The 13,779-nt window shown below is 42.7% G+C and overlaps 1 protein-coding gene across 1 annotated transcript in view; it reads right to left on the bottom strand.

Moving 5' to 3' along the window:
* The window catches only part of ELP3 (elongator acetyltransferase complex subunit 3), a 90,794-nt gene that overhangs the window by 76,749 nt on the left and 266 nt on the right, over positions 1 to 13,779 (bottom strand). The window contains exons 2-7 of the mRNA XM_069805501.1: positions 12,305 to 12,404; positions 11,283 to 11,421; positions 8,946 to 9,016; positions 6,507 to 6,570; positions 4,575 to 4,643; positions 2,554 to 2,708 (exon numbers count right to left, since the gene is read on the bottom strand). Coding sequence (XP_069661602.1) covers positions 2,554 to 2,708; positions 4,575 to 4,643; positions 6,507 to 6,570; positions 8,946 to 9,016; positions 11,283 to 11,421; positions 12,305 to 12,404 — 598 coding nt within the window. The remainder of the gene's footprint in view (positions 1 to 2,553; positions 2,709 to 4,574; positions 4,644 to 6,506; positions 6,571 to 8,945; positions 9,017 to 11,282; positions 11,422 to 12,304; positions 12,405 to 13,779) is intronic.

Below are 13,779 nucleotides of genomic sequence, written 5' to 3' on the forward strand. Positions count from 1 at the left end.
ACCTGGACGCAATTTAAAGCAGCAACCTATCTTAGATGCTCTGAGCCAACCCGTGAAGATCCTGCTCTCTCCACTGACTATAAAGCCACAGTTTCAGAATTACGTATTCGGCAGCAGCTGGCTAGAGCAGTGCCCCACTTCCCCGAGACAGATCACTCCCAGTCCCCTATCATTTCTCTCATACAGGCACTGCTGGGTTTGCAGCTCTGTGATTTACCACGAGGCTGGATTTACCTCAAGACCCTGTATCTGCAAGAAAGCCAGCAGCCAACTCAGAATATCAGCTGGAGTCCAAGGGCCAACACAGTTTGAGGACTAATTTCTTTAGTCAGACTTGCAGTGCTGGTTCCTGGTGAGCAACAGTATATACACCCACGGCAGGCTACGGTCGTACTGTACTGGTTGAAACTAGACAGAATCACATCCTTTTTATCAGATTAACTGGGACCAGAAGCTGCAGTGGGCTGATCAAGACAAAGTATTATAGGAAGAAAATTAAAAATTATGTCAAGAGGAGGATGCCAGATTGATGAGCCCTTCAGTGCTGCGCAATTCAGAACGTATAGGTCAGCACATCACTATCACTGGAAAGACAGCATTGTTCACGGAAGCAGAGCTTAAGTTTAGGACAAAGTAAAGAAATGACTGGACAAAAGGGGAAAAAACTGCATTCACTGTTAGGTGAACTGTAGCCTACACAGATAGATGTTCCACTGGCTTAATCAAAGGTCATGCTCAGAAGGACTTTTTAAAAAGTATCCTGGCTGAAGGTCTTTTTTTCCCATTAGGGAAGAAAAATTGCAAGGCTACCATAATCCCATCCAAAGTAAGGGGTGAGAGACACCAGATCCCAGTTTACTGCTGAATGCAGTGCCCACAATATAAAACAAGTAAAATACTGTCAGTATTCCCCATGTAGCAGGGCCTCTGTTGATGGAAGTAGTGAGGGAGAAGGGCTGAATCCCCACGTACAAAGAGAAATAAATTCAACCTTGAATGTTTACTTCGAGTGTCATTGACCATCTCAAAACAGTACTGCAGTGACACAGTACAACAGCTAAATGCAAGAAGCACAGAAAATAAAAGGTCTGATTCATCTTGAACCCATTTTTCTTGTCTCTAGAATATTTAGGAAGTGCAACTTGAATAACTCCCACATACCTTCATTTACTAAGCATTTAACATGAATTTTACGTTAAAAATATAAACCTTTATTTATCTGCTGGAAAAAACCACACGTTGTTAGTGCAAGTTTTCTCACATTGCTCAATCAGCGTGCTTGCAAGGCAGTACACTGACTTCAGAGTCACTTGGTTTTTGCATGCACTTAAAATTACTTGGTCACACAGTCTGTGTCATAAATAGTTTCCTCAATAATCTGCGGAGCAAAGGACAGGCTACTCAAAAAACAATTTTAGGTCCAATAAAATTAGCTAGACACCTGCAGCAGAAAAAGTATAGAATAACCACCCGACATATGTATAAGGACAGCACTAATTTGAATAGACAACCTGCAAACACCACCCTTCTTCCATAATGAGCTGTGTCCTTCAGTGCTCACAACCAGGGCTCTAGAGCAAAAGAAAAGTAATTCTTTTCCCAACTTGTTCATTATTTTATCTTGATAAAATCCAATTGGAAAGAGCAGCATAGCACTTTTTGTCTGGTCTTTGAATGCCCAGGGAAAAAAAACCAAGGAAAACCAGCAGAAGTGTTTGCTGCCCTCAAGAGGAAAACCAAATGAAATTACACCTTTGTAACACGAAGGTAGACATAAAACTAGGCAAAGACTAGTAGTCCTACTCAGTTTTAAAACCGTTTTCTTTAGTAGATGATAATGGTATCAAGGAAAATCCACTGCACTGAATGACGACAGGGTAGCAAACTAAAACTGTCAGTAGGGATGCTCACCTAGTTTTAACAGCTCCAAAACATCAAATCTCTCATTTTTCTTCTCAGTTTTATACTGCAAAATGCACTGAAAAGTTATGTATTTAATGACCCAAAGCACACATAAATAAATCAGCCTCTGATTTTTCCATTCATCAACTGTAAAATGAGAAGAGCATCTCCTTGTCACACCAAAATACTGCAAGGGTAACTGCATTTGAGATTGCAAGGGGCTCGGAGCTCCTGAGCACTGACGCTCTTGGGGGTGAGTCATCCCTTACGGGAGCTGACGTCTGGCCTCTCTCCAAGGCAGGATCAGTTCCCCTTCCCAGCTAAACGAAATAAATCCCATGGCAATGTGATTCATCACAACTAAAAATCAAGGTGATGAGGCATAAAAGGTAGAAGTCCAGATGGAATGCCAAGAAATTAGAAGCTTAGCATTTCCTACATGAGAAAACAGATAAACCACAGCCCTATCTTCTGCTGGTGCTATGCAGTACACAGAGCAATGCTGCAAGTTGAGCTATAAATATTCTGTGCCTAAATACATATCTGGATAAACACTGTCTTTCAAAAAAACCTTTTGTCTTCCGTATTTTTTCTTACAATAGTTAAAGAACACTTTTAAACAATTACACTAAGGAAAACCAAGATGCTTACTTGACAGCCTCTGCTACATTATTGGAAGTGTGACCTGACAAGGCATCGTGAAGGTTTCTGATGAAGTAATCTCTGTAGTCTTCAGGCAGGGCCATAAATGTTCCACCCATCACAATAAACTCTACTTTATCCACGCTGTGGCCCAACTGCTTCAGCTGTAAAATTAAAAGTACCAGGAAAAAGTTACCAATCAGGGACTAAATCTAAAAGAGTTCTCTGAAAACCCTGACATTCTTACAATGCATTTCCTTCTTTAGTTGTCATATCTTTTATGAAAGACAAACCATTAATACTTTTGTACAGATTTCTTACAACCCCCCCCCAAAAAAACTCAAAAGTTAATTTTTCTACTGCAAGAACACAACACAGATATTGAGCCCAGCACATAGGTTTTCTTGACAAAGCAGAATTATTTGAGCCTAGCATCTTGCTGATGGAGTTACACTGGGTCCAGTTTGAAGCCAGCTTAGATATGGCCAGTAGGAAAAGCTTCCTTGCATCTGCTTCAGAGAACTAACTTTCCTTACAAACTTGTGGGAGAAAAGGACTACAATGAATCCATGGAGAATTTTCCAATGGATCTGGAGATAAACAGGAAACCAGTCAAAGCAGAACAGGATTGAGAAACTCTTCAAATCTTCTAACTCTCCAGCCAAGACCCCCAAAAAATCATTTTGGTAGGAATGCCACTATTTGAGTACTACATTCTCCATGTAAGTAATTATCAAGAACTAGCAACTGTCACAGAAGTACAGTACAATTTTGTTGTAATAGGATCTCCTATTAGTAATCAGGTATTCTTCAGAACAGATAAGATCTTATACAAGGTTCAAAACTTGTCATTTATCTAATAGAAATGACAGTTAGACAATTAGAAGGTCTATAAATAATATTTCCATGGGGATCAAGTCAGGCTAAGGTAGAATTACAGAATCATGAAAAAGCAGAGGTTGGAAGGGACCTCTGGAGATCACCTAGTCCAATCTCTCCTCTCAAAGCAGCATCAGCTACAGCAGTTTGTTCAGCGCTGTGTCCAAACAGGCTTTGAGTGTCTCAAGGCATGGAGACTGCACAACCTCTCTGGGCAACCTGGTCCGGTGCTGGGTCACCCTCAGTTAAAAACTGTTTCCTGATGTTCAAATGGAATCTCTCGTGTTTCAATTTTCTCCCATTGCATCATGTCCTGCTGTGTCACTGGGCACCACTGAGAAGAGCCTGGCTCTGTCTTCTTTACAGCCTACCACCATGTATTATACACATTGTAAGATTCCCCCAAGCCTTCTCTTCCCCAGCTTAAACAGTCTTGGCGCTCTCAGCATCTTTTCAGATGCTCCAGTCCCTTCAACATCTCAGTGGCCTTGTGCTAGACTTGCTCCAGTATGTTCATGTCTGTCTGCTTCTAGGGAGCCCAGAACTGGACACAGCTCTCCAGGTGGAGCCTCAGCAGTGCTGAGGTGAGAGGAAGGATCTCCTCCCTTGATGTGTTGGCAACACTCCTCCTAATGCAGCCCAGGAGGCTGCTGGTCTTTGTGTGAAGGGCACAATGCTGCTCATGGTCAACTTGGTGTCCACCAGTAGCCCCAGGTCCTTTTCTGTCAAGCTGCTTTCCAGTTTGCTGGCCCCCAGCACGTACTGGTGCCTGGGGTTGTTCCTTCCCAGAGGCAAGACTTGGCATTTCCCTCTGTTGAACTTCAAGAGGTTCCTGCCAGCCCATTTCTCCAGCCTGTCCAGGTGTCTCTGAATGGCAGCACAACCCTCTGGTCTATCATCCACTCCTCCCAAATCTGCTTCATCTACAAACTTGCTGACAGTGTGCTGTCCCAACATGCACGCCATTAACACAGAGGTTAAACACTATTGGCCCCAATATTGACAGCTGGGTTTTATCATTAGACTGGCCTCCAGCTGGACTGAGTACTGCTGATCACAACCCTTTCAGCCCACCAGTTCAGGCAATTAAAAGCATTCGCATTATTTTCATCACAACCACAATGCATCCCCCTTGCACTGTAAAAATTTACCTGTTCCACTCTGTGTCTTGTCTGGAGATAGGGGTCATATCTAGCCCGAATGGCCCTCATGGACGTTGGCTAAAAAACACAAGGATGCTGATTTTGTGAACTTTTTTTTTAAAGAACACAGTGAAAAAGAACAAAAGACAACTTTTAGCATTGAAACAGATGCTGAAGTTTTCAAACCCTAATTGACCCTAAAGCCTTCAAAGCCACAACCAAAGAGTCCATCCAACTGTAAATATGAATTTGGCTCCTTAAATTTTTTTTAAATTGTAACAAAACACATTTTCGTCCTGAAATGGTAACATGACGTAAAAAGAATGACACAATTTTTCAAATTTTCAGTGCATTACAACAGGATGAAGAATCTCTGTAGCGAGTCACAAAAAATATTGCAAAAAACACAAATTGAAATACCACTTTTTCTGTCCCGTTCATTTTAGTTTCTCTTCACTTGCCCAAGTTATCCAAGCAGCGTCCTCTAGAGTTGAGTCTAAACTTCAAATATTCTTTATAAGCTAAACATATTCTTTCAACTGAAATCCCTAACAACTTTTTATATTAGTAGCTGATGTAAGCCTATTAATAATACTCCAAGATAAGGTTTTCAAGTACCTTGTGTATCCCAGATTCATTTGGTATTTCACATCTGTTGTATTAAAAGCTCTAAAGGATGAGGACTCTTTTAATCATGCACAACTCCCACATGCTGATAGTACTAAACAAATGAATACAACATATCCAAAGCAACACAAATTATAAAGCGGTAACATATACACAGGATTTTCCTACTTTGCACTAAGAGGACAAGCTTCAGGTCACTGAGAAGTAGATAACAGACAAACTCCATACTAAAAGGATGCTGCATCACTGTTTATCAAATTAATCCAGTTTGTATTTTACCTCATTTTGCTACTTTACAGCTGTACCATAGTTATGAGTTGTTTTGTTAAAATCAGTCACAATAATTTAGTCACAATGAGATCTTCTGCTGTTAAACTTTCTCCAGACAACAGGACAGCACTACTTTGGAAATACATATATTTAGTGAGATATCACTGCAGACACAGAGACATAAAACGGCATGAATGTAACTTCAGAAGCATGGACAACTAAATAATGGGCTTTTTTCCAGAGCTTGACCTTTGCTGATCTTCTGGGTCCTGTAGGTTGGACAGGACTGAAAGCAAGTCCAGTTAGGACAGAATGCTCAGGGCTGTGTCCAGTCACTGACTATCAAAACCTCTCTAGATCCCTACTCAAGTGTCTGACAACTGTCACATTAAAACATTCTTTTCTTATATTAAGGCACAATTTTCTGCATTCTAACTCATGTTTGTTGCCTCCCATCTTTCCACTGGGCACCTCTTAGGAGGAGTCTGGCTCTGCTTTCTCTGTACCCTTCCCTTAGAACCATATTAAGCCATGAGTAAAACTGTATGTTTCTGCAGGACTGTTTAGTTAGGAAAACTGATGCAGATTGATAACTGCTGTAGGAATCACAGCTAGCATTCATTTCAACAAACTGCATGCAGCAGTGTCCCACGGGACATGTCACCTTCAGCTGCTCTTACTCACTCATCGCTTTCCACAGCTGGAAATTCAGATTAACAGCTGTTCCCACACCAGCAAGTCATGGGGTACAGCCACAATGCTGCACTTGCCCTGCTCAGAATCACAGGCTGCTCACTCCTGCTCTACAGCTTATTGCATGTATAACAGTATAAACAGCAGCAAGGTAGGGAGAAAGAAACAACTGCTACAGTAATTGAGAAGAATTTCCAGTCCTATAGCTGAGCTGCTTTAGATCTCGAAGTTTATAAAGTCTTCTTTTGTTTTGTATTCTTGCAACATGAGTGAATTTGTAGAAATAGAGAGCAGCTTAACCCAAGTTTATAGAGAGTGCAGACAATGCATTATGGCAGAAAAAAGTAATACCTCATATCCAGTGTAAGACTGTGTTGAATATTCAAAATCAGAATCGGGTCCACCTGGGCAGTATCTGCAAATATAAAAAGACAGAAAATGGGCATCAAACTCATACAATTGCAACAACTTAAATCTGTCTGAGGTATGGGTACACAAGCGGGTGCCGGCTGAGCAGACGCTGCTCTAACTACCCCACCTCTCATCGGAAATGCAGGGGAACGCAAACTCGAGACAGCCTGATCACAGCAACACACCAACCGCTCTCCTGGCATCCAGGAGCTCTCATATAGGCAAAAAAAAAAAAATCCACAAAAGGAAGGCCTTATTAGCTCAAGCACTACGGTACCTTAATGCTGCAATACAGCTTCCAGACTAAAGCTGGCTCATGACTGGTCAGCTGAGAGTACGGGGTAAATGAATGAATTCCAGTGTTTTTGCTTCACCCGATGTAAATATAGGTACAGACCCAAGCGCAGATGCTGAAGACAGCAGTTCTGTGATATCCAGTAACACTGAGAGGAAGCGAGCCTATATATGTTTACAAACGCTAAGTATACAGTGCAAAAGAGTTGTTTCATTTAATTTTAATGAGAATGGGATGTCAAAAAAACCAGTTCAGACCTGTCAAATGACTACAGCCACATAAAACGACTTGGTAAGACTTACTAGAAGCAAAATGTACTGTGAACATATTTCTGGAACACGGCATTATTTTAGGGAGCTGCCATACAGTTTTGGAGTAATAGTTACACACAGATTATTAGATATTAAAAAGTAATTTTACAATCAAACAATTTAACTATTTTCCACCATTCCACCACGAACATCATCTCATTTGATGTAACATATGATTTTTGTTTGGCACAGCAAGACATAAAAGAGAGATACCATCCTGTTACACAATCTACATTTCTTTTCCAGAAATTTATAGAACTTAAATATGTTGATGGTGAGAAAGCTCATTTACATTTGTTTTCTGAACTTAGGAACATGCTATTTAATGAATACAGCATTCTAAGACTACTTCAAAAGAATACAGTCCATTTACTCTGCATAACTGTTTGGCAGTTTGGTATTAAATTACAGTTTCTGCATCTAGAGGCTTGTTTGAAACTCTTATTCTGTGACACAGCAAGACAGACTTGTGGCTCTCACAGCATGACTGCTAGCCAGGAAAGGAATGGTACACAGCAGATAGTAATTAAAAGGAATATAAATTTATTCTGAAGGGTCCTTAGTTTTTTTTTTTTTTTTGAGAGTTGTGGGATTAATGACCAATCTATAGCCATTCTGTGCTCAAATATGACCTGAGACGGGAGGGTTGACAACCCCTTCTACTTTAGCTGCAGGTGCTGAGCACCTCCAACAGAAAAGGTAATAGAGCAGTCAGCGTATTGTTACTTATGATGCAGATCTCAAATGCACAGACACCAAGATAATGCCGTCTCTATCAAATCAGACACATTTGGTTCACAGTATAATTGATTAGTTTCCTCACTGCCTGCCCTGCAAACTCAACCCAAGTCATCTGTCACCATTATAAAATTAATTACCAAATTACCATGGCCAAATTAATTTGCTGGCAAAAGTTATGCAATCCAATTGAAGACATTTCATATACGTAATTACCTGGAACATCTCAAACAGAATAGCTGCTCATGCGAAAACAAGAACAGAGCCAGCTCACTCTGTTACGCAGCTGGTAGTGAAACACACTGATGTTTCAGGAGTGACAAGGTGGGAAAGAGAAGCAATGGTTTGAAATAGATGAACTGACATTGTTTGAAAAAAAAAAACCCAAAACTGACAAGATTTCAGGTGCGCAGACTCTGAAGTCAAGCAGAGGTAACATATTTCAAGGTAAACCCAGCCTGGGTTTCTAAACTCAAATAAAACTCAGAAGCTATTCCCTTAACACCACAAGCTCTTGGCAGCTGGAGGCCTTCCCTTCCATCTGTGCTCTCATTTCATTCCAGAGCCAGGCAGAACCAGACTGTCACACCAGGCAAGTTTTTGCAGACAACACCTGCACCTCCTCAGGTGGGTCTCAGTTCAGCAGTTTTCAAACTTTTCAGATTGAGCCCCTTTTCTTTTCTGTAATAGTCTTCTCCAATCTGCTTACATACCCAGTCATATGCACAAAACACCTGCGCACCCTAACACAGTAATACAACTTACATTTGATCACTAATACATTCTCCCAGTTACTGTAGTCACGAAACTGTACATCTACTAAGGTAAGCAGGGTTTGACCCATGAAAGAAAAAGGTTTCTTCCTTGAAGTAAGACTGAAAACAAGTAGACTCTTTAGCGTAATGTGCAGGCATCAGCAACTTTGCGCTTGTGCAGAAAGGAAGCCTGTCCCCAGTACAATGCTACTGCAGTACTAGATTTATACAGAAATACTGGAAAACAGTCCTCTTAGGTCATCTAAGCTGTCATACTTACACACATATGTTGCCTGTAAAGTTAATGTGTGGACACCTGTGTGGTTTACACATCACAGCCACGACAGCAATCTGTAAGAAGCAGAGTTACAGAAGAGAAAAATTATAGTAATTGCTTCTGAAGTTACTAAAATAAAGTGCATCTTGGAAGGCTATGTATACATGCACATGTATTGGGTTTGCATGGCAAGGTTTTGGTAGCAGGGGGCCTACAAGGGTGGCTTCTGTGAGAAGATGCCAGAAGCTTCCCCCATGTCCAACAGAGCCAATGCCAGCCGGCTCCAAGACAGACCCGCTGCTGGCCAAGGCTGAGCCCGTCAGTGACAGTGGTAGCACCTCTGGGATAACAGATCTAAGAAGGGAAAAAAAGTTGCTGTGGAACAGAAACTGCAGCCGGAGAGAGGAGTGAGCATATGTGAGAGAAACAGCCCTGCAAACCCTCAGGTCAGTGCAGAAGGAGGGGAGGAGGTGCTCCAAGCACCAGAGCAGAGATTCCCCTGCAGCCCGTGGGGAAGACCATGGTGAGGCAGGCTGTCCCCCTGCAGCCCAGGGAGGTCCACGGTGGAGCAGATCTCCACCTGCAGCCTGGGGAGGATGCCACGCTGGAGCAGTTCGTGAAGGACTGCAGCCTGTTGGAGGGACTCACACTGGTGAAGTTCGTGGAGAACTGTCTCCAGTGGCAGGGACCCCACACCAGAGCAGGGGACAAGTGAGGAGTTCTCACCCTGAGGAGGAAGGAGTGGCAGAGACAATGTGTGATGAACTGACTGCAACCCCCATTCCCCATCCCCCTGTGCTGTCGGGGAGGAGGTAGAGAATTTAGGAGTGAAGCTGTGCCCGGGCAGAAGGGAGGGGTGGGGAGAAGGTGTTTTAAGATTTGGTTTTGTTTCTCATTACCCTGCTCTGGTCGATTGGTAATAAATGAAGTTAATTTTCCCCAAGTAGAGCCTATTTTGCCCGTGATGGTAATTAGTGAGTGATCTCTCCCTGTCCTTATCTTGAGCCATGAGCCTTTCCCTATATTTTCTCTCCCCTGACCAGCTGAGGACGGGAGTATTAGCACAGCTTTGGTGGGCACCTGGCATCCAGCCAGGGTCAACCCATCACAGCACACCTGCAAGAGACTATTTAAAGATGTTTTTTGCTTAGTCTGCCACCTAGAATATCTGTGTGTTAACCCTTGAAGGAGATAATGAATATATCAAGAAATAGGAATCCTATTATTTAATATTTTCACAATTCAGAAAAAAATGGCAGTCTACTATAAAGAACCAGGTGTCCTATACCAAATCTGATTAACCACCCTGCCAAAAAGATGCACACTGACATTCAGGTATTCACTAGGACCATCTAATATGTATCTAAAACAGCGCAAGGGTGAGAGTGTGCCACCAAGCATACCAAACACCACCTGGAAGATGAAAATGGGGAGAGATGAAGAGAAACAAAAAGATGTAAACCAAAGAAAATAAACATAGCTTCCTCCCTCCACCTAACTGAGACAAGCCTTTTTCCCCTGGCTGATCTCACAACTACTTTTCATGCACTAAATGCATGCATAACATAAGACACCATCTTCTTTTGTAAAAAGGACCAGAGGGAAGAAGATGCAGACACACCAAGATTTTCTAGTGTCCACTAAGTTGGGGCACCCAACTCAGAATACCTCATTTCCAGTTTTCCGATATCCTGGTTGGAGTAAGAGTTTAATGAGATATTCTATAGCCAGAAAGAAGAAATTAAAGAAATTAAGTGGGGGGGGTTGGGGGTGGGGGTTTTTTTGTGGTTTTGTTTGGGGTTTTTTGGGTGCGCTTTTTTTTTTTTTTAAGTTATAAAAATGGAACACTTCCTGGATTTTGGGTTTCTGGTTTTTTTTGTTTGGTTGGGGTTTTTTGTTAACTTGACTTTAGGCATGCTATACATACCGTAGGGAAGCTTAAAAACGCACAGCTCAATGTTAGTTGTACCTCTATTCCTGCTTTCAGCCTGAACCACCTTTCAAAGAAACAAGTTGAATACTAACATTTTACCTTTGTTCACTGAGAGGGCCTGCAGATTAAGCTGCACTGTTTCTACAGCAACTAAAAAACGAGACATGCTGCTCTGAAACAAAATCTCCACACTTCCTCTTTCTCTTCTCCCAAATGTTTTGAAAGCAATCGCCCTGTGGGCACAACATCACCGAAAAGGCAACCTGGAAGCTGGCAATGCAGCCAGTGCATCTATATTAAAGCTTGTGGACATTCAATACCCTGGTCTTTGAAAACAATTAAATACAATTTATTGGTGACAGCAGGGGAGGATGGTGGTGGATGGAAAGAATGATGTACGTGCTTACCCCGCTAGCAGTCCTTATAGGCTTGGCCTTCAGCTTTGGTACCAGAACCTTGCGGTACTGAGGTGGAACAGCCGCGATGATGTCAACCAAACGTGGCTGCGCTGAAAGCCCATACTTTGCTGACGTCTTGGTTTTCAGCCTGAAAGCAGAAATACCTCAAATTAACAACTGCATTCTGACTTGCATATCCATATTCCACAGCAGTGCTATTGTATTACTGTTCAGTTATACAGAGATCTATGTAGGCTGTCCCCGACTGCCTTTCCAGGTAACTTATTTAAACTTGCAACAGCTGCACTGTGTACTAAGATACTGAAAATACACTCCAAATAATGCTGACATGCAACAACTACCAACGTTCTCAGTTTCTGTATGTTTTCCTTCTAAATATGGCTTTATCAAAACATTGTGAAAGCTGCTAACAGACCCTGGCTTACCCGTTTTCAGTAAATTATTTTCATGTCTTCCATGTGATTAACCCCTACACATGCAGACTCAAGCTAGTTCATTTCTAAGACATTCATGTCAGTTATTTCCAGCATCAGCAAAAAGTTTGCAATTATATCATATAAATGAAATAGCAACGGTGGGACAAACTCAGATTTTATTATTCCACATATGTAAAGAAGGAATAACTTTCTGTAAACAACTACTTCATTCGTAACACATTGCTAAGAAAATCTGATTTATCTTTATCCCTATATTAATCTCTCCTTTCCCTGCTGGAACTGACTTTGGGACTACTGAAGGATGAACACAGGTGGAAACACAAAAAGGCAATGACAAGTTTCTTACAGTTTTTCACCAATACAATCCATTTTGTACTCTCAGCATTGCCAATGAAGTAGCAAATCACCATAGAAAATACAGATCTTGGTGTCTTTATTATCAGATAACGGTAAGAGAAATGACAGTAACCTGTGAAAATATAACATTTTAAAATAAAGCCTGAACATAAGACTGTACAGGACACGTTCATCACTGGTGGACCAGCTCTTCAGCATCATCCCAGAGCCACTTACTTGTTCAGATTCACATCTTTTCCCTGCTCATGAGCCTCAATTAATTGCTTTATGATGTCAGCTATCGTCATCATCATCAGCTCCGCATGGCTGAGATCTCCTGAAATGAGAACAAAACAACAAACCACATGTAGAGACAGTGCTTTCTAACTGCTTGTGACAACCTGCTCTGTAGTTCGTTTTTAGTATTTCCTACAGTTGTTGCCTACAGAGGGAATTTTGCCGCTGTGTTATCACTCGAGTTGCAGCATTCCCCGAAAAAACGACAGTCACAGCCTTGTATTGCTGGTTTTCTCCTACTTCTAGGACAAACTCTGCCTTGCATCAAGGAAATCTGCGCAACAGCTAGAAATAAAAAGTCATTGGAAGTTAAAGATGGTTAGTAGAATAGTCTGACACTACCTGTACACGTGGCAAAGAACAGAACGCGTTCATGAGAAGGACAGTGGGGCAAGCTGAACGAAGAGGCCAGCTCTATGAACTCCCCTCCATCACAGAGGGGGTACACTACATTGGGCAGTGCTATCAGTGCCTTAAAGCTTCCCAGCTGCACCTCATACACCCACCCCATGCTGAACAAGGGTCCGCACTGCATAGACTGTATACATTGCTTACATTTCTTCCATATCAGCTTTGGGAGAAGAGGGGCATTGCTATTAAGAGAGATCCATCCATGCTTCCCAACAACAACATGCATTTATTTCACCTTGTGCAGCGCTGTCTACACCAACAAGTGTTGGGACAGCAAAATATACACAGCAAACTTATCAGAAAACCCACCAGCAGGGACATAGCTGGGTGCACAACCACTCCAACAAGCTTTTCTTCGTGCCAGCTGTGCTGAAATCTGGCAGCATCTACACCCACCTAGGAGAAGCACAGCAGTGATGCTCCCATCTGGTATCTCTTAGCAGGCAGTTTTGTGGGACAGAGCAGGCCACTGCTAGTCCCATGCTGCCCTGCACCATCTTTGCTGCCCCATATCCTTCCCCCAGTTTTTTTCTGCTCTGCCATAAGGGGAAAAAAACCACCAACACCCAGACTTCCCTGCCCCCAGCACCCCATTCTGCATCTGAGTCAGGAGCAAGGCAAACTCCTGAGCACCCACATGGGTGCAAAGGCTTCTGCCTCCCAGTGACAGCGCCCAATTCACCGCTGGGAAAAGAAAACGGGTGGCTCACAGAGGGGTGCCAAGTCCCTCCAAACCTCAAGCAAGGTCTGGGCTGGTCCTTCACCCACCTCCAAAGGAACACGGAGGGGGCAGAGCAAGGTCTTGTCTCGTCTTCCCACTCCACACACACACAGAGGGTTAGGGGAGGTGGTAAAGCCCTGCCACCCCACGGCTCCCACCCCCACAGGGCCGGGGGAAGCATGAGGAGGAGCCCTGCCCCGCAGCCCCCCCGGCCACACCCAAACACAAAGTAAAGCGTTGCCCCTCAGCCTCCCCCTTACACGCACACGGTCAAGCGTTGCCC

Source organism: Haliaeetus albicilla, chromosome 18 (assembly GCF_947461875.1).
Source record: "Haliaeetus albicilla chromosome 18, bHalAlb1.1, whole genome shotgun sequence".
NCBI lineage: Eukaryota > Metazoa > Chordata > Aves > Accipitriformes > Accipitridae > Haliaeetus > Haliaeetus albicilla.